At 39.6% G+C, this 21784-nt stretch overlaps 2 protein-coding genes across 3 annotated transcripts; one reads left to right on the top strand and one right to left on the bottom strand.

Annotated features, from left to right (window-relative positions):
* Nucleotides 1–6146: 6146 nt before the first annotated feature.
* emc3.L (ER membrane protein complex subunit 3 L homeolog) lies at nucleotides 6147–18836 on the bottom strand. 2 transcript variants are annotated; one of them, NM_001094319.1, is given in 10 exon segments: nucleotides 6151–7378; nucleotides 8175–8203; nucleotides 9415–9497; nucleotides 10827–10906; nucleotides 11654–11735; nucleotides 12435–12539; nucleotides 15183–15276; nucleotides 15773–15830; nucleotides 17076–17244; nucleotides 18682–18739. In NM_001094319.1, coding segments are annotated over 9 exon segments (693 nt in total). In that variant the 5' UTR covers nucleotides 17231–17244; nucleotides 18682–18739; the 3' UTR covers nucleotides 6151–7371.
* A 1856-nt stretch (nucleotides 18837–20692) lies between these two features.
* fancd2os.L (FANCD2 opposite strand L homeolog) lies at nucleotides 20693–21721 on the top strand. The gene is given in 2 exon segments (NM_001095309.1): nucleotides 20693–20736; nucleotides 21178–21721. A coding segment is annotated over 1 exon segment (522 nt). The 5' UTR covers nucleotides 20693–20736; nucleotides 21178–21185; the 3' UTR covers nucleotides 21708–21721.
* The last annotated feature ends 63 nt before the right edge of the window (nucleotides 21722–21784 follow it).

Below are 21784 nucleotides of genomic sequence, written 5' to 3'. Positions count from 1 at the left end.
TTTGTTTTCATATCTGATCCTGGGTGTGTGCCTGAAAATACAGTTTAAAGTACAAGTATGAAACCTCAGCACACGTGTATTATACAGTATATCCCTTACTGAAACTGATTATGTCTGTCTGTTGGCTGAATAAGAGGTGAAAGCTCTAATATATACAGTATATATATCTATATATTAGGGATGCACCGAATCCAGGATTCGGTTCGGGATTCGGCCAGGATTCAACCTTTTGCAGCAGGATTCGGATTCGGCCGAATCCTTCTGCCAGGCCAAACCAAATCCTAATTTGTATATGCAAATTAGGGGCAGGGAGGTAAATTGCGTGACTTTGTGTCACAAAACAAGGTAGAAAAAATAGTTTTCCCCATCCCAACCCTAATTTGCATGTGCAAATTAGGATTTGGATTCGGTTCGGTATCTGGCCGAATCTTTCGCCAAGGATTCGGGGGTTCGGCCAAATCCAAAAAAGTGGATTCGGTGCATCCCTACTATATATATATATTCAGCCCCACTGGCAAAAGTTGTAATTCATCTGTCTGAGCAAATGGAGGATTTTTGTCTAAAAATGCACTAGAATCTGTAATCGGACCCATACATGGTCTGACTTAAGAGCTACTAACTAATGCTCCCACAGACTGTATGGTTACATTTTGCACTTGCCATGGACGAAGTCCAGACTATTTTGGAAATAATATTCATAGCACTATCTTATCAAAATTAGCGAAGAAGTTCAGTTCTAAGTAGCCTAACTGATGTGAAGCTGAGCCAGAGGACTAGGGAAATACAGTAAAGGCATGTATGCTGCAGTCTAAGCTGTGATACAAATGAAGGCAGCACTCCAGTGAGAAGGAATGGCAAATTTATTTAGTAGGCAGGAGTGATGTGTGCGCTCAATTCTGGGTCACAGATGACCTTCCACATGCCAGCTTCTGACTTCCGGGTTGAGTTTTTATAGACGCCTCTCGTCCAGTCATTTTGTGACATCATTGGCATGTAGGGTTTCCATCTGGCCGGTATTTAGCAGCCTGGCCGGTAAAAATTATGGTTAATCCCAATGTTATAAAGGGAATAAAGATAAATATATAGGAAGGTCAGTAATCCCAATGTTATTAATAGGGAATAAAGAGAAATATATAGGAAGGTCAGTGATCCCAATGTTATTAATATGGAATAAAGATAAATATATAGGAAGGTCAGTGATCCCAATGTTATTAATAGGGAATAAAGATAAATATATAGGAAGGTCAGTGATCCCAATGTTATTAATAGGGAAAAAAGATAAATATATAGGAAGGCCGGTATTTTTTTCCAGAAAAGGTGGCAACCCTATTGGCAGGGCCAGGCGGGTCTTTAAAAAAGATCCGCAAGTCAGGCTCTGGCAAGCGTGAGGATGGGTGGCGGACGGGTGCGGATTGGGAAAAGCACAAACGGCACATCTTTAGTAGGCAGCTAAGGATACAAGGCCTTAAACCCCTTAAAGAAACAGTAACCAATATCCAATCACAATGGTTCCATTGAATTATTCAGGTAGGTGTTGGCTGAAACTCACAGAGGATTGAAAGTGTCCTCTGGTCACAATGGTACCATAACGACTGCATCGCACCTTCACAGAGTCAGCTAACACCTATCTCAATAGTTTAATGTAACTACCATTGATCATTTTGTTTCGTGCCAGTATCCCTTTCAATAACTCCTTCCAAAACCACTTATCCACGATGAGTTGAGATGTAACGTAAATGGCACATACCAGACAAGCAGATTCCATTGCCCAGCTCTTAAAGTGATACTGACAGCAAAGAACTACGTTTTTAACATATGAATGTACATTAAAAGTTACCTATAGGTCATGTTGTTTCTTGCTGAGAGGTTTGTTTTTGTAAGTAATTGGGGTGTCAGACAGGTAATGTAAAAGCATTGTGCAAATATTTTATGGCAAAGTTATAAATAGCTTTCAAATGCAATATTATGATAGATGTAAAAAATTGTTTAATTTCAGGTGTCAGTATCTCTTTAAGCATTCCAATCCGAAATCTCACAGGATTTTCAGTGCACAATCTAATGATGACATTACTAGATTTGTTTTCTAAAGACACTAGTCAGCAGCACCCTCTGCCCCTCTCCCCAGACTCGCTCAAATAGACACATTGATGAGTGAAGAGTTTGTACATACCCAGTAGGTTTCCGTCTCCCCTTGAAGTAATGTAGGTGATAGCGCACTGTCCAGATAGACACATGAACCCCTAAGAGCCGTAGCCACTCCTGAATGCTTCGTTTGGTGTGGCCTTTTTTTGCCATAGAGATGATATTCTTGTGCTTCTCCTCTGTGATTTTCTTCCCCATTTTACCTTCCTCCTGGGGATAGTGACAATAGTCTGTGTATAAAACACGTTAGCCCCACTATATAAACCTCTGGACAAGATAAGCCCCTCCCACTTTATGTCTCACCCTGAAGCTTTGTCCAATCAGCATATTGAATGTGCTAAATGCTTGTACACCCCCAGGCTGACAGATGGGGGCTGCTATAAGATGCCAAAGTCAGTCCCTATTTATTGGGCCCTTATGTAAACAATTACTGGTGTCCTATACAAGTAGTACCCAAATAATCCAGATGTTGCACATGACCTGGCAGAAATTTTTCTTTCATTTATGTGATGAGCCGGCACAGTGTATTCGTTTTGATGCAACCAGAGAAAAAAGGATTTACCCCAACATTTAGGTTAACCTTTAATTTAATGTTGAGTATGTTATCAATTATACTGTTCTGAGTCATTTTCTAGTTGGTCTTGATTTTATATTTGTTATAGTTTTTTCTAATTACTCTTCTGTCTCTTTTCAGCTCTCACGTGCGGGTCACTAACCCCAGGAGTCAAAACACTATTGCTCTTTGAGGCATGTTTCAGTATTTTGTTATTACTTGTATTGTATGATTTCTACATGGAGTTATTTCACCCACGTATTATAAGGGATAATATACCCCCTACTGTAAATGATAAGGATATTAGAAGTCACTCAGGAGTTCTGTGACCATATAAAGGCACAAGGCGTCAGGCTGAGTTATACAGGGAACTCTGAGTAACACTCATGTATTATAAGGGATAATGTACCCCCTACTGTAAATGATAAGGATATTAGAAGTCACTGAGGGGTTGTTCTGTGACCATAGAAAGGCACAAGGCTGCAGGCTGAGTTATACAGGGAACTCTGAGTATCTCTCATGTATTATAAGGGATAATGTACCCCCTACTGTAAATGATAAGGATATTAGAAGTCACTCAGGAGTTATGTGACCATATAAAGGCACAAGGTTGCAGGCTGGGCTATACAGGTCAGAAATGTGAATATTATAAGGGGTAATCTAGTCCCTACTGTAAATTCTAAGTATTTAACTATAAAGCTATTTAGAAGCTGGTTAAATCCACTCAGAACACTGCTGTGAATCAGACCCCATGTCTGCTCTGTAATTATGCAGCATTGTTTGTTTTACCTTTTGATTGTATATTTGTAGATAAATGGTTCTTCCTTTTGACAGTAATGGGATTTAGACATTTCAGCAAAGCTGAAGTGTGAAAAAAAGCACAAACCCCCGGCTTCCCCTTTGTCTACAGTTTAATTTCCAAACAATGTCTGTCTTCTCCCCTTCTGACTTCTCCTTTCAAATCTGCAGCATTTGCATTACAATAAAGTCGAAGCTCTGAATAAACATTGTCTTACAGTGTGAAGAGTCAAAAGTGTCCAGAACATTCTGCTTCTTGTTCTAATAAAATATATCTAAGGTTATTTCTTGGACTATAAAGTACAGAATATTTACATTTCTGACCCAAAACATAAAGCACTTTAATTTCCCCTTCTTTTCACCTCCTCGGTTCTTTAAAGGAGTGAGTCACCTTTAAGTTAAATTTAAATACAGTATATTATAGATTGGCTCATTCTAAGAATCCTTTCAATTGTGTTTCATTATTTATTTTTATATATTTTTTCAATTATTTGCTGTTTTCGTTTCGACTTTTTCCAGCTTTCAAATGGGGGTCACTGACCCCATCTAAAAACAAAATGCTCCGCAAGGCTACGCAATTATTGCTCATCTTTCTGTTCAGGCCTCTCTTATTCATATTCCAGTCTATTAGTAAAATCAGCACATGGTTGCTAGGGTAGTTTGGACCCTAGAAACTGGATTGCTTGAAATCGCAAACTGGAGAGCTGCTGAATAAAAAACGAAATAACAATAACCACAAATAATAAAAAATGAAAACCAATTACAAATTGTCTCAGAATATCACTCTCTACATCATACTAAAAGTAAACTCAAAGGTGAACAACCCCTTTAAAGAAAAGAAGAATAAAGCAGCTGTATTTAGTCAATGTTTAATGTATAAAGAATTCCTTCTTATGTAGGAACTTAGGAAGACACTGATGTATAGAGGATTGTTGTGTGAGACAGACAGTAGTAAGGGTAAAAAGCAAAACATCGATCTATTGGTACTTTTTAAAAGGAAAAAGTAGGAAAATATATATATATTTTTTTCAATAAAAGAGTAGGCAGAACCAATGTCCCCTCTAATTTCTTCTAGGCTATAAATGTAGAAAACTTGCAGAAGCCATTTTCTATCCAAGCTCTTTATTTTGGCTCATAACAAATATATCAATTTCTGATATGCTACTCCCAGGAACTGATATCCAGGTAATGGAGCATTCATCATCTGAATCCCCAATCCCTAGGCCTGACTTAATTAGCATAGCTGCAGAAAGCCATGTTGCTGTATGAAAAGTGGCCATTGGCCTGATATCTGTTGCTGCAAAGAGACAGAGGCCCGGGAATCGGGGGGCATAGCATCAAATATTGGGTGTCTTGAATAGGGATGGGCGAATTTGACCCGTTTCATTTCGCCAAAAATTCGCCACCAGCGAATGTCACAGAAGCCCATTAAAAGTCCATGGGTGTCAAAAAAATTTTGTTGCGCGGCGATTTTTTTTTGACGCACGTCTTTTATTTTGACGCACGATGCCATACATCTATGGGTGTCATTTTTTCGGCGAAACAAGGCGATAAAATTCGCCCAAATTTAAAGCTGCACAGTCCCACAATGGATCGTTTTAATAAATGTAGTCTAATTAGACGAGTAAAAACCTTGCTCACCCAGCAACAGACGTGACCTGGGTGTGAAGACCCCAGGTCCGGCACTTAAACAAAATATTCAAATAGAAGTCGCTGATGTACAAATGGGAAAAACACTCACCCGAAGTCTTGAGTGGTCCGGGTGCATCGCCCCGAACCCGTAGCAGGGGGTGTGTGCACTTTCGAGTATAGGAGAAATAGACAAGCACTTCCGGACGCAACTTCAAATAGGTAAAATCCAGCTTTTATTTCAAATGCATTAAAACCATAATGTCCTGACGCGTTTCGTATCTATGCGATACGTAATCATAGTCACAGACGCCCATTAAAAGTCCATGGGTGTCAAAAAAATTTTGTCGCGCTGCGATTTTTTTTTTGACGCACGTCTTTTATTATTCGGCTCGGGATTTGGCCTTTTTCAGCAGGATTCGGATTCGGCCGAATCCTTGTGCCTGGCCGAACTGAATCAGAATCCGAATTTGCATATTTAAATTAGGGGCGGGTAGGGAAATCACGGAAATCATGCAAACAATGATTAGGATTCGGTTCAGTATTCAGCCAAATCTTTCACCAGGGACTCCGCTGAAATAGTGGATTCGGTGCATCCCTAGTCTTCAGCCTTTGCTGCCATAATATCAGAAAATATAAGGACCCACCGCAAATCTTATTTTACGTGGCCTTTAGCCAAACAAGGACTGGTTTTAGCCCCCCCCCTTAGTTGGTTGCCCTCAACTTTTCCAACCTATGTGTTACTTGAAGAACTTATTGTAATACAGCCTAGTTAGCTGTAGTTAGATATAGTTAGCATTATGTTTGATAACAGATGATTTAACACAAGATGGGGCTGCGTGGATAACATCTTTAGCCTGATTCGCACCCCATGTCTTGCTGGTTTTGTGTTTCAGCTTGGTTCAAATTGCAGGTAAAGTTGCTGGTTCAAAACAAGACATCATTTACAATATACATTAGAATATTGTGTGTGTGTGTGTGTATTAGTGTATGGTTTAAACAGCAGAGAAAACGAGACAACATAAACAGAAAAAAAAAAACAATTTAATAAAAAGGCAAAGATATCTAGTATTGCAGTTGTAAAACACAAAGTGGTGTGTAATTAAATATTAAAAAATAAAAAGGGTGTCAGATGATGTAATATATAAATAAATACAGTATATGTGCAGTGAGTAATGGGCAACAGGCACAAGCTGAAGCAGGCCCCCCATTCCCCTTATATAGTCAATAACAAATGTACAGGCGGAAATGCATATGGCAGTTTGGTCGGGATCTCTTGCTTCTCTGTTGCACTGCAGTAACTTGTACATTAGGCCAGATGGGGCCAAAACCAGCTTGCTGAAAACCACAGACCGTTTTAAGCCCGTCACCACGAGCAGAATCGTCTTCTTCTTTCACTTCCGGAACCCTTCTGTTGGCTCCGGCACAAACACATTCGGCGGAAGATACGCGAGACTTTGCCTTTCACTCTGAAATCCGTCGAGTGTGTTTGTGCCGGAGCTGACACAAGGTTTCCGAAAGTGAAAGAAGAAGAGGATACTGCTTGTGGGGCTGAAATCGCTCTGAGGAGTTTCGGCCCCGTCTGGCCATAGCCTTAGAGAATATTAGCTTACAGCACAGTGAGATAAGGACTAAGCAAATGGATAGGCTTCATATCAGTGCTCTATTGACAGTAACCATTTTACACACAAAAAAAAAAAACTTAAAAATTAGTATAACCGCATATTTATAATGCTGCAGCACTTAACACTTCCCCTTTGCACATCAATTGAGTAGGTAGAAAACTCTGGGCTTGTGTATGCCAGAATTATGCAGGAATATATGTAAGTATTTCATCTCTTGCTAAAAGTGGTAAAGTCCACTATAGTGAATGGCAACAACAAAAAAAACACACACTAAAGCCAGCCATACACAATCTAATATAAGCTGCTGATTCTGCAGACCAAGTCACGAGCTGACTGACAGTGTACGAGGTTCTTCTGATGGCCAACCAAAACTGCTCAGGTATCTTTCGGCCAGCTTAAACATTCTGTCTTGGAGCATTGATGTGGTTGTCACCTAATGGGTCTGCACAAGATCTCCTCTTTTTTTTTTTTTTTGCAAACTCACCAAACAAGTGAATCTACTGATGTATGGCCGGATTTAGGAAGCTTGCATAGAAACTGGCACAGTAAGTCCTCAGCTATGCCAGTTTCTTATTCCATTTTTTTGTGGTTATCGCCAGGGCTTCACAGCTTTGTTATGGGCCTCTAGTGACCAAACCGAGTTATGGCTTAATTCTCAACAACATTCAAAAAAAAAAGCATGCTTTTGTTTTAAAAATATGTGTTATTTCATCGTAAAATATCGACACAACCCCACATGGAGCCTAACGCATTTCATGCCTAACGCGTTTCATGCTTACCTAGCTCCTAGGTAAGCATGAAATGCGTAAAGGCTCCATGTGGGGTTGTGTTGATATTTTAAGACAATGAAATAAAACATATTTTTAATACAAAAGTATGCTTTGAATGTTTTTGAGATTTAAGCCATAACTCGGTTTGGTCACTAGAGGCCCATAACATGCCATAAATTAAGATTTACTTTAATATATGTCTGTATCCAAGGTTTTTGTATGTATAGGATTCACAGCTTTGTAACCTACCAGATAATTCCACACAGCAATCAATGGTGCAAATAGCAGTTTAGAAATGGTATATGTGCACTGGTTCTACGTCAGCAATTTAAAGCCTGAGGCTTTATAACTGTCCAGGACTTGAGCTCCCAGCATGCTTAGTAAGCTTTCGCTCAATAAGATGCTTGAAAAGGATAATCTAAGGTGGATAGAAATGTTCCTACTTTACACCTAATAAATGCTGCTGAATCCGCAATGCACCTTTTACAGGACAGTAAACGTTTAAAATAATGTAAACACCTTCAGTCTAGAACCAGAACCTAGAGGCAGCCCAGTTTTCAGAAGATAGATGTCTGCACTTCATTCTTGAACATGCCCTCAAGGTTTAGATCTTTAGACATGAGATCCTCTTCTAAGTCTTCCAGGGCCCACTGGTGATCTGTAAGCTCAAGAGCTTCCCACTCCGTCTGAGGGAAAACGCATAACATATACTCGTTAAAACTGGGTTTATAGAACCAATGTCAGCAATAGTTGGTGAGTGTAAAAACAATCATAGGCCAATCAAGCTCACCCTTTACTAAACCCCTTAATGTTTTGGAGTATTTAGCAAACACACAGGGATCACTATTGGCTTCTTCCCACTTGTCACTGTTTTGTACATGTACTTACATTTGTTAGATTGTACAAAATTGTACTTGTGTTAGTTGGTATGGCTCATTTACCGCTGCCCTGGGCACATAAGCAAGAGTATTATGGAGAGCCAATGGAGTCTACACACATAGCAGTTGAGCCTGTGCTCTCCACCATGCAGTGAATTAAAATTATGGAAAAAGGGAGACGTGCACTAAATGCCTACCTTTCACACTCCCTAGCATGCATGTCTCTTTAAAATGAAAGCTAGGATGCATGATGGGAATACCTAAATACAGCCAACCTCCCACCTATTTATATGCAGTGCTAACAAGGGCTGCATACTTTTGAGCTGTGGTGAGCACAAAGGTTTGCAGATTTGAGCACATCATGAGAATCACAGAGTACTGGGTGCAGAGATAGATGTACCTTGCCCACAATAATAAATTAGGCTTCATAAGTGGATTTACTAAATGTACAACAGTTCTATGACCTACTGGAGTTTTTTATACCTCACATCACTCAACCAGAATTTTAGTTTTAATGGCACTTAAAGGAGAAGGAAAGCTGCCAAGGCAGTTTATTGCCAATAGATTAGCCACAACAGTGCAAGCTAGAATGCCATTTTTATTCTTTAGAATGCTCTTCCATACCGGAGTAAACAGCTCTAGAAACTAGCTCTGTTTGTTCAAGATAGCAGCAGATATTAGCTTGGTGTGACATCACTTCCTGCCTGAGTCTCTCCCTGCTTGCTCATAACTCTGAGCTCAGATTACAGCAGGAAGGGGAGGAGGAGCAAATTGAGCATGCTCAAGCCCAAGCCCTGGAGGTTTAAGCTGAAAGAAGGAAGTCTTATACAAAAGCCCATGTGTACACACGTGATGTTTCTTTTGACAGGGGATTCTGTGCAGCATTACTTTGGGGGTTTACTGGTGTATTTATATAGACCATTCTGATAAAGCTTATTTAGTTTTAACCTTTCCTTCTCCCTTAAGAATTTCTGATATAACCAAAAGATGCCAGGTTTATAAACAGCCCTGTTTCATACCTTAAAAGCCTTGTTGGTGTCTGCTGGCATTGCCATGGCTGCCCCAGTCATCTGTTCCTGCATCACTCGCGACTGATCTGCAGCTGGAATAAAAAGCATTAAAAAAAGTCATAATCAATAACAGTTGTTTTGTCATCGCTTCTTGCATTATTTTACAGTATTTATAAAACAAAAATCTAAAAGCATTTAACTATGTCTAAGAAAATACAATGTCACAATGTGTAATTGGTTACATAGGGCTTGTGTGCCACACAAATAACTTTACAAAGGCAGATAATTATTTATGCTTATAATATAATACAGGCTGCAGCACTTCCGTTTGTAAAGGAGAAAAAAGTGCTTTTATTTTGGTCACAGATCAGCCTGAGAAAGGGCAGAAAAGAGCCTGAAATGTTGCCTGATCTTTGACCAAAATAAAAGCACCTTTTCCACCTTTCCAAACGTAAGTGCCACAGCGTGTTATATTATATGATTCATTATCCTTGTCAAGGGTTCAAGCTGCTTTAGCAGCCCTCCAACAAGGATATTTTTAGGGTGGTTGATGCTTTCCATACTATTACAAAAGAGAATGATATAGCACTGCAAAAAAGGCATCATGCTTTATTAGTCTATGATACAAAAGCAGGTAGTCTGTTCAAACCTTTTAGGTATTTATTTATATAGTTCTAGAATGTACAGACATACAGGGTTGCTGTATTTGGAAAGCAATACAGCATCCCAAAAGTCAAGGAGCGCATGTATGATGCTTTAAGTTCACACAATGCTCTGCTTCTTTGTGTACTTCTTGAACCAGCAAGCTTAATTTGGATTCCATTAATGTCTCTTTGCTGAGCTGTTGTTAAACTTACTAAACTGTCACTGATGCTAAGGCTCCCTGGCCACAAGTTTCCATAATAACATCCATAGCCATTCTATATTACAGTCTCAACACGGTTAAGTTTGAATTTAATGAAGCACAGTTGCCAATATTTCAATATAATACACAAAAGCCATGAATATCCTGTAAATTATATCCTTATAAACGGTGAGTTCTGATGTCATCAGTTATAAACGGTGAGTTCTGATGTCATTTCTGTCACATGACTCATTGAAATTTGTGTATTATAATAAATAAAGTACCCCCAGTTGTAAAATATGAGGATATTAGAAGTTACCTCGGAGTTCCATGACCTGTATAAAAACACTCGGCCTTCGGCCTCGTGTTTTTATATGGTCATGAAACTCCTCTGTAACTTATAATATCCCTATATTTTACAAAAGGGGGTACTTTATTCACTATATATATATTCCAGGGAGGCTTTATTACTTTGCACAAAACAAGAATTGTGTAAACAAACCCCAAAACTTTTCTGCCATGGATCCAGAGGAGAAAATGGTTTAGAACTAAATTTGATGAGAAGAACTTGACATACCATTATCCTGTCCCAGAATCAGTGAATAAATGCTTCTCAGCCCAAATACATTCAGAAAATACCAGGAAGCTGAACTTACCCTGCAAAGTAAACAAACAACTTACAGCAAAGCAGCTCTGGATTACAGTACGTTTTAAATCAGCCATTACAGAAACAGATACAAGTTAAATTTTTGCTGATCTAGAGTCATTTCTGCTTCCATCTCTTCATTCCTTAAGGGCCAATATACATTGTTATTTTTCTCTTTTTGTTGTCTTGAGAAAAGTTAAGAGTAAATGAATAATTGTTACCTCGCCTAACTTCTATGAAGGTATTACAGACTTATTACTGATTAAATAATATATTAAAGATACATGTTCTACTAGTAGCAGCTTCTCACTTGGAAGGGAAACTTACTCTCTACTGTACATATGCTGGGGTAGTATGGCAATTTTCGCATGTTCATTTATGGAAGATAAAAACAGAACACCTGGTGCAACTACCATCTATTTCATAACAAAAGGTGGGATCTTGAGTCAGCTAAAAAAGTGCCCATGGATGCTGCAGAAACTCATAAGCACTTACTTTGCAGGTAAGTAATGACATTCAAAAGAAATCACAAACATACTTACTTTCAAAGTACTGTTGACTAGGAGTCAATACATTTAAAGTGCACTGACCCTTTAAATTGTAATTATGTCTCTTCGTTAAAATTACTATTGTCTAAGAAGATCATGGAGGCCTTCTCCACAAGTCAAGATCCCCTTATATAATGGCATAGTTATGGCTATACAACAATACCCCAACATAAAGATGCCTTCTGTGACTGTACACACATGGTTTCTTACCAGGAGGCATCCAATGACAGGAGTTCTATTCCCTGCTGCAGCATTGGTTTGAAACGCAAAGTCAAGGGAAATGGCACTTTTGCTAAATAAAAGATACAGACATTTTTATTAGGAACAATATGTCTACAATCAAATTGTTTGCTTCATAGCTTTTATATCAAATTAAGAGCTAAGATGTAACATTCACAAATATATAATCAGAATTAGGATTTCAGGCATAAGATGGCTCCTTTGTTAACACAGTAATTTGCCCAAGTGAACATTTGCTATCATTATTCTAAGCACACTAAACTGACCAATAACTAAACATTAGTAAATTATTCACTTATGGGTGAGTTTTTCTTTCTACAGGATCCATGTAGCCCTACAATGTAACAGTTGCACTTTTCTAGCTAATGATTACATAAAATGTAGTATCATGGTAGTTTTTAACATGGTAGTTAAAAAAAAAGTCTTATAACAGACTTTTTAGTAAGGGTAAAATCATGGTTCCGGTTTTCTCAGAGAACTACTCTCAGAAGAACGTAGAATTAAAAATTTTTTTTACATGCACACTGGCCTGGGGCCATAGAGAAAAAATGAAGAAACAAAAGAATATCACAGTGTAGTGCTCCTACAGTAATAGCTCAGGCTGGTGACATTTTCTGATAAGAGAAGCAGCGACCCGGGGGAAGTTAAACAATTGTAATCATTGGGGGGGGGGGGGGGAAACTACCGAGTGATTTAATAAAGGTATATTGGTTTTTTTCTGTAATAATAATCCCTAAGACTTTGGTCTTACTTGTCACAAACCCGGAGAAAGTCATGTTGATCCATCCACCAATGAGAATCATGGGAAGCACATTGGTCACATTTCCTTTCATCATGTCTGTTAACATTGTAGGGTCTGAAAACAATCAGAAACACAAATTCATTATGTACCTTGTACCAAATATACAAAATGCTACTGAGAATAGAGAACTGTATGACACAGATATGAATTCAAATACAGACTTTAAACGTGGTCATTGAATGTAAGTAGAGACCTCGATTCTGGGATGGCAGTGGATGTGATTTACTTAGACTTTGCTAAAGCATTTGATACAGTGCCACACAGAAGGTTACTGGTTAAATTAAGGAATGTTGGCCTGGAACATAATATTTGTACCTGGATAGAGAACTGGCTAAAAGATAGACTACAAAGAGTGGTGGTAAATGGAACATTTTCTAATTGGACCAGTGTTGCTAGTGGAGTACCGCAGGGCTCTGTACTAGGTCCCTTGCTTTTCAACTTGTTTATTAATGACCTGGAGGTGGGCATTGAAAGTACTGTTTCTATTTTTGCAGATGATACTAAATTGTGCAGAACTATAGGTTCCATGCAGGATGCTGCCACTTTGCAAAGTGATTTGTCTAAACTGGAAAACTGGGCAGCAAACTGGAAAATGAGGTTCAATGTTGATAAATGCAAGGTTATGCACTTTGGCAAAAATAATATAAATGCAAGTTATACACTAAATGGCAATGTGTTGGGAGTTTCCTTAAATGAAAAGGATCTAGGGGTCTTTGTAGATAACAAGTTGTCTAATTCTGGGCAGTGTCATTCTGTGGCTACTAAAGCAAATAAAGTTCTGTCTTGCATAAAAAAGGGCATTAACTCAAGGGATGAAAACATAATTATGCCTCTTTATAGGTCCCTGGTAAGGCCTCATCTGGAGTATGCAGTTCAGTTTTGGACTCCAGTCCTTAAGAGGGATATAAATGAGCTGGAGAGAGTGCAGAGACTAAGTGCAACTAAATTGGTTAGAGGGATGGAAGACTTAAATTATGAGGGTAGACTGTCAAGGTTGGGGTTGTTTTCTCTGGAAAAAAGGCGCTTGTGAGGGGACATGAGTTCACTTTACAAGTACATTAGAGGACATTATAGACAAATGGCAGGGGACCTTTTTACCCATAAAGTGGATCACCGTACCAGAGGCCACCCCTTTAGACTAGAAGAAAAGAACTTTCATTTGAAACAACGTAGAGGGATCTTCACAGTCAGGACAGTGAGGTTGTGGAATGCACTGCCGGGTGATGTTGTGATGGCTGATTCAGTTAATGCCTTTAAGAATGGCTTGGATGATTTTTTGGACAGACATAATATCAAAGCCTATTCTGATACTAAACTCTATAGTTAGTATAGGTATGGATGTATAGAATTTTAATTAAAATTAGGGAGGGGTGTGTGTATGGATGCTGGGTTTTCATTTGGAGGGGTTGAACTTGATGAACTTTGTCTTTTTTCAACCCAATTTAACTATGTAACTAACTATGTAACTATAAGATTCAAAGGTCTGGTTAGGTCGCCAAATGATCTTCCCTCCGACAGGCTCACCTTGGGTGGGAGATGTAGTGGTAATGCAATCATTTGGCCCTATGGCCAAACAATAGCATTACAATGAAGGAGATATGAGAAGTTGGAGTGAGGACCACATCAATGAGCCAATGTGCTGGAATTGGTGGACCAGGTTGTGGTTTTCTTAATTAATACGATATCTGGTTCCCAGACTTTATGTCCTCAGATAAAGTGAAGTTGCAATAACAATTAATATATTCGGGAACAGATATGCCAATGCAGGAACTATGCTGCTACATTATTTATTTAACACAACACTTTTCGAGCTGTGAACACTTGAGAAAGAGCCCACAGCTCGAAACATGTTGTGTTAAATAAATAATGTAGTAGCATAGTACCTGCATTGGCGTATCTCTTCCCGAATATATTAATTGTTATCAATGAGCCAATGTGGTCCTCGATCCGACAGAAAAATCAAGCATCTGCGATCAAGATCTGTCTGATTTTTCGTCAGATATCGATCAGGAAGGCCTGTCGGAGGGCCCCATACATGTGCTGATAAGCTGCCGAATCGTTCTAAAGGAATCAAATTCCCATCTTAAATCTGCCCGTGTATGGCCACCTTTACACTGTCCCCCGTAACATTTGCTCTAAGAAGTAGTGAACATGGCTGGAATTAAGGTGGCCATATATGTAACAATTCCAAGAAAGATTGTTCGGTAGAAACAATAGAATTCTACCTGTATCTGATGATTCAACACTAACAATGGCCGATGTTCAGGTGTCTTCAAAGGCACCGAATGAAATTTTCCATCCAGCCCGATCGACGAGCCGACCGATATCCAAGTCTTCTGCCGATATTGGTCGGCTCGTTTCCCATCATACACGCACTGAATATTGTAGGAAAATTTGTTTCCTACGATATTATCCGTGCGTCTATGGCCACCTTTAGGGGTAAGCGGCAAAGACAAGGGAGTGACTGGGGCAGAGTTGAGTTAGCAAACAAACATTCAGTGGGGCTTCTGAGAGTGGTGGCAAACAGCGAGTGAAGGGGGAATCCCAGTGAGTGGAACAAATAATATTGCCTTAGGCAAAATTTCTAGGTTGTGTTTTTTTTTTATTTCCATATTAACCATTTGACATAATTGTCTTATTATCGTAATAGCTATAAAAAATATCCTAAATCAAGCCAAATGATAAACCACACAGTACCTGTCATTGGGGAGGGGGGAACCACCTTCCTCTTGGTCTTTTTGAAAAATCCATCTTCTGAATTATTGAAAAAGAACTTCCTCATTAGGAATGACTGGAACAGAAACAATATTTGGTCAGAAGGATGGAAAATCTCCAAATTCAATCACCGTAAAGCATGTGTTTTTTAGGCAAATACATTTACAACAGCTGAAAGATTTTTACAATAATTAAGATAAAGTCAATGAAAGTGAATGGATAAATGGAAAAAGATCTGCTTTTGTTTATTTTTAAAGAACACTTTTGCAAATATGTGGCATTTAATGTAACTGCAATAAAAATAAGTTTCTGTCGGACATCTACGATCTCTGCACATATGGTTTGGACTCTGAAACAGAAACAATGGCAGCAGGTCTGGAAGATAACGGACTTCTGCTATACTGTTTTAGTCATAACCAGAGAGTACAGTGCTACACAATATGTTGGCGCTATATAAATACATGTTAATAATAATAATATTAATTTCATTATTAAAATATACTCTTTAATTATAGGAATTAAGTCCTAAATTGGACACTTCAAAATGGCTAAATAAGACCCATGCCACGTACCTGTTTTGGAATGTATTTGCCATTCTCTCTAAGGACTCTGCTACGAATAAGCACCTGGCTAAAAAAAGAAAAAGCAATGTAATTAATTTGTCTCCATACATATTCTCTTCAAGTTTTTCTTCAAAAACTGACATAAACATGATTCTACACAATCAGTACTTTCATGTTCATTCTCTGCCAACAAACATGCAGTGTTTCTGGACCACTGGTTTAAAAGAACACATTAGCATCTTTTTTTGATTATACTGATTCTATGAGCATAACTGCACTATATTCAAGCGCCGCATTATAGAAGGATGGAGTCCATAAAAAACTGGTGAAAATTGATACAGATCTTATGCTTATTTTACATTCCCTTAGTAGACTATGATTTAATTAAAGATATAAAAATAGATATGAGTGTGCCTTATAATTAGTGCACAAGGATGATTTACCAGGGAGATTTAAGGCTACTGGCATTGCTAGTGTCCCCACTACCTCGAACTCAAATTTACTGTGCACACCTAGAACATGACAGCTACTTCCCTAAAGCATCCTAAAGCCCTCTCTTGATTTTGTTTCTGTCGATAGGTTGATAGGGAGGAATGTACTGAAGCTCAAAAGGAAATAAACAGCCACAAGAGACGTTTCATGTAAGAGGTATATTGGACAGTGTTATAGACGAGAACTACATTCAATGCAATGCTAGTTCATTTTTGGTAGTTTACAAATTGGTAGTGATATCTGAATTTGACAGCTGAATTTTCAATTCTAAAAAAAAAATAGACATACAGTCATGCTTTGATAAATGTAACAGTTTAAAAATTTTCCTGACAGTCAACAAAAGGATGGTAGCACTTAACAAGAGAGAACCCCAGGGCCGGATTTACATAGCGGGTGCCCCTAGACCTGCTACCATGTCCCCTCCTCGTTATTCATGCGCATCATTAGGTTTGGAGCACTGGGGATTGGCACACAGGAATTTGTAGAAAAAATATTGTTTTTCACACACATCCCCAGTGTTTCTGAACCAATGTGGATGTGGTTGGGCGGCATGCCACCCCCCTAAAATCCTGCTGCCCTAGACCCGGGCCTTGGTGGCCTTTCCACAAATCCGGGGCTGAAGAACCCTGCTGCAATTTTTTCCCAACAAGAGCAACAATCCAAAGGGGAAAAATGAATCATTTATTAATAATGTATTATGCTTTCCTTGCCATTTTAAATCTCAGTGGCACATAGTCCCTAGGATGCCCAGCATCTTAATTTGAAAGAAGGAACCAATGTGTGTGATCATAACACATAAGAGGGGTTTATTGGAACATACCTGTCTGACACTTGTTCCTGTGTTAGCTTTTTGTCACTCTGAAGTAAAATGGAAACGTAATGTCTGATCATTCCTACGAAAAACGTGATGAAGACGATGGGGAGAACGACCCACAGTCGAATGTTGGAATCCAGCAACAGCTCTGGCTCAGCCATGTCGGCGTCGGGACCTGGGTCAACGGAAACCATGATCAGATAAGATTAACAGACACTTCCACACGTCGTCATTGTGCTGCTGTAACTGCTTATGGGAATTAAATATATCAAGTATATCTATCTAGCGAATACCTTTATTAATAATATTCACCATAACTAGCTACATCTCTCTCTGGGGGCCACTAAGCAGCAATGGCAACTGCTGTGGGGATAAAGCAGGGCAGCTGTATATTGTGTGTATATTTGCTGAAGTGAGCGAGCCCTTATGTTTTGATATATTGAATTGAGCAGAGAGGTCACGTGCACACTCAGGCACACTCAGGCCCTTCACAACTAGTTCCGCTTGGTGCTCAAACGTTTAAGGGAGACGGCACTCCCAATTTCCAAGTAACCAAATAGTACAAGCTGGCACACAAGGCGAGTTAAACTGGGGTCATCCGTTGCGTTGTGATGCAATAAACGCACCAGGGGTATGACCCCGGTTTAACTTGCCTTGTGTGCCAGCTTGCACTATTTGGTTACTTGGAAATTGGGAGTGCCGTCTCCCTTAAACGTTTGAGCACCAAGCGGAACTAGTTGTGAAGGGCCTGAGTGCGCGTGACCTCTCTGCTCAATTCAATATATCAAAACATAAATGCTGGCTCACTTCAGCAAATATACACACAATATACAGCTGCCCTGCTTTATCCCCACAGCAGTTGCCATTGCTGCTTAGTGACCCCCAGAGAGAGATGTAGCTAGTTATGGTGAATATTATTAATAAAAGTATTCGCTAGATAGATTGTGGGATAAAGGGCTGATGAGTGTGGGTGATGGGCTTATGTGCTGATTCAGGCAAATATAAGCTGTGTCTGCCACCTGTCCCATCCTTGACTTACAACATGGACAATTATATCCTCCCTGTCTCCTCCTTTCTATTGCACAAAGCAAATTCCCCTTGGTGAATTATTATTGGGGTCTGTAGCTTAGGCCTGATTATTGCCCCCTGCCTCTCTCTCTCTCATAGAGAACTTTCCTGGTTATTAGTGAATGTAATTGCGACTGAAGGCAACTGTGACTGGAGAAACAATGTAGCAATAGTTATTATTATATCAGCTTCTGCTATATTGTTTCAAGAGTGAGAACCAGACAACAGAAAGGGATCAATTGTAGTAAATGTTGCTATCAACTGCAATTACACTTGACTTTAAAACCACTGATATAATATATATTAACATCTGCAGAAAATGACATTTTTCGCTTTAGGACGGACATCCTATTGATTGAATACAAGGTGCAGTCGAATGCGCTGCTATTACAATGGATACGATATTACACCCCGCCCTCCCTACAATGAATATCCGCTATATATGACATGAACGTTCTCCACAGAACTGACTGATCTGAGAACAGCGGCAGCCTTATACCCTCGGTTATATAAATAAAATGAACAAGCAGCGGCCTTTTCTCACCTTATCCGAAAACCCGAGAAGCGTAAATCCACTGATTCACTTCCCCCCCTCACAGACTGAGGGACCTCCGCCCAGATTGGGCAGATGCTCTATATCTCTCGACAATCATTGGTTATTGGAGCTGTCAGTAAGGCATTATCCTATGAGAAGCACCGCAAAGCGTCCCGATAACCAATGGCCAATCGCCTAATTGAGTAATGGGGGCCTTTGTACAGCGCCGGCTGTAGCCATGGTGATGGAATCTGTATAGACTGTTTCCTGGTGGCCATTTTTATTCATGGCAAAACCCCGACCTAAGCAGAAACCGCTGCTATTGTTGTATATAAAAGACAGGGAACAAAAATTGTTCATCTGAACCTCCATCCACACATACTAGAATTATTTTTTTTAAAAAAAACCTGGAATATCTCCCACTTCCCCCTAGGCCATACATAAAGTGCCAGGCACATTCAGTTGTTGTTCCTGAATAAGACCTGTGTCAGTGTCACTAGTGTTTGATAAATTGGAGTCAAGGTTGGGGCTGCCTGGTTGATATTTTACTGTACAGGCCAGTAATACCAGCACACATGAGCAGATAAAAATGGTGGACATTGGGCAAATGCCCCTTTTGCCTATTTTCTTTCCCCTGAGATGAGTAAAAATGTAATCTTGAGGCTCACCTAAAATGACCCATTCCTGTATAAAGCTGGAGAATGGGTCATTTTAGGTGAGCCTCATGATTACATTTTTACTCATCTCAGGGGAAAGAAAATAGACAAAAGGGGCATTTGCCCAACATCCACCATTTTTATCTGCCCAGGCCTCCTTAGGGTTGCCACCTGGCCAGTTTTTTTACTGGCCTGGCCAGTAAAAATTCTGCTTGGTGACAATGTTATTAATAGGGTTGCCACCTTTTTTGGAAAAAAATACCGGCCTTCCAATATATTTATCTTTTTTCCCTATTGATAACATTGGGATCAACCACCATTTTTACTGGCCAGGCCAGTAAAATACCAGCCAGGTGGCAACCCTAGTTATTAATAGGATAATATATAAATATAGGATGGCCAGTATTTTTTTCCAGAAGAGGTGGCAACCCTAGGCCTCCACAGGTCTGTCTGGCTTGCAACTATGGTTGCCACCTGGCCAGTATTTTACCGACCTGGCTAGGGTTGCCACCTTTTCTGGAAAAAAATACCGGCCTTCCTATATATTTATCTTTTTTCCCTATTAATAACATTGGAATCAACCATCATTTTTACCCGCCAGGTGGCAACCCTAGGCCTGGCCAGTAAAAATGATGGTTGATCCCAATGTTATTAATAGGGAAAAAAGATAAATATATAGGAAGGCCAGTATTTTTTTCCAGAAAAGGTGGCAACCCTAATTGCAACATTGTTTTAGGGGTCATTGCCAGGATTGAAGATAATGTAAATAGGCAAACAGACAGTGGAGAATTAATGACATGTGGGCACCCTTCTAGGCTACTGCTGGGTCTGGATGCATTCATATACAGGGACGCATGCACCCGAGCTCTCTTCGCTGGATCAGGTTCTGTGCGCCAGTGATGTCACTGGATCTGCATGCAACCGGACCCAGCAGCGCAAGTAAAAACAGATATTAAAAATAAATGGAAATGGGCCCATATGGTAGCCTGGACAGAGATTTCAATAGCTGTTGCATTAATAAATAACTTTAAAACCATTTAAAACCCTTAACTAATGTAAACAGGAATGTTGCAAAGAACTGCAATTTTTTTTAACGATGTTTCTGGTGGAGAACCCCAGTGCATGAGTTTATTATTTTTAATTTGCATTAAACAGGTGAGCTGTGTTTAGAGTATATACTAGAATATTGCTTAGAATTAAATTTTCTATCATTAGTCAAATAAATTAATTTTTGGGTGGAGGTCCCTTTAAATATACAGTAAGTACTGCAAGTTCAGTTGAGAGATCCAGTCACTCCAAGCTGCAGCTTCCAATCAACTGCTAGGGCCAACGTTGTTACCTGTCATAACAGGCACATTTCTCAAGGAGCAGACGGACATTAACTGCTGGACTGAATGACTTTATCGTGGTCAGTAAAGCTCTGGTTTATTATATAATTGCTCCATTAATGAGAACTAAGCGAAGATTAATTTGGAGAGGGGTAATCAGTCTAGTGGTCATTTTCCCATGTTTTTTTTATGTGTATGCATGCCTGCTGGGCCACAAACATTGTCCTACCCACCTCAATAGAGAGGTGTAATGTATACATGGCAAGAAGTACCTTGAAACCCCAGAGGGCCGTTTCATGAGTAGTGGCCCTTTGTTTGCATTCAGCAACTCACCTGAAATGATTTGTGCCCCCTGCTGAAACCTTTGTGTATCATATAGTGAGTTAGAGAAGGCTGTGTGTACTCACAATAGCAAGTTGTACACATAGGAGTCAGTGAATAGCCCATGTATAGCAGATTTCTAATAATACTGCAGATAAAAACTCTTGATGTACTAAACAAATTGTTGTTTCCCCTATCAGATGTTATAATGGCTGCATATCAACTCTGGTCTCCATGGACCCCACTTGATGATCATTTACAGTGGTTAAGACAGGCAACTCCACAAAAGTTCTCAAAACACCCTTTTCGGGGAGTATGGAGCTCTCTGTACACTACAGATGTGGAAAAGCAAGCGTGCTTCCATGAGATTCACATCAATCAAGACAAAGTGATAAAGCCAGGACAGAGCCCGCACTTGGCACGTCATCTAATGCATCTGAAACATGTACAGAGCAAAGTTCTGAAGCCGCAGCCAGTGCGGCTAATTGGCTTGAATATAGTGTTTGGTAGAATGATCACTATCCAGCCTCCGAAGTGGACTGGCTCCTTCCGAGTGTCTGAAAAGTCAGCCTTCTCCAGAGTCGTCATCCCGAAGAGCGAGTGGCCAGAAGGACTCAAAGAAGCACAGACTGAAATGGCCATAGATACATGCAAGAAATTACTGCGTGCTATTCTGCTGCTCTATGCCACCTATAAGAAATGTTCTTTCATCTTGCAGCACTCCAAGTAAAATCCTCAGTCAAACATATCTCTAGAGATGGCTTCTTTCTCATTCCAGAATGTACTATTATAACCAGATCTAAATTT

This window comes from Xenopus laevis, chromosome 4L, assembly GCF_017654675.1.
Source record: "Xenopus laevis strain J_2021 chromosome 4L, Xenopus_laevis_v10.1, whole genome shotgun sequence".
Lineage (NCBI taxonomy): Eukaryota > Metazoa > Chordata > Amphibia > Anura > Pipidae > Xenopus > Xenopus laevis.
The sequence above is the reverse complement of the archived record's forward strand: the minus strand, read 5'-3'. Positions and strand labels throughout refer to the sequence as shown.

Coding starts and splice junctions, on each gene's coding strand:
- emc3.L (XM_018256836.2), bottom strand. CDS start 17,230: ATGGCTGAGCCAGAGCTGTTGCTGGATTCCAACATTCGACTGTGGGTC. Junction 15,831..17,075: donor CAGGAACAAGTGTCAGACAG/GTATGTTCCAAT, acceptor TTCTTTTTTTAG/CCAGGTGCTTATTCGTAGCA. Junction 11,736..12,434: donor TTTCTCCGGGTTTGTGACAA/GTAAGACCAAAG, acceptor TCTTTTATTTAG/CAAAAGTGCCATTTCCCTTG.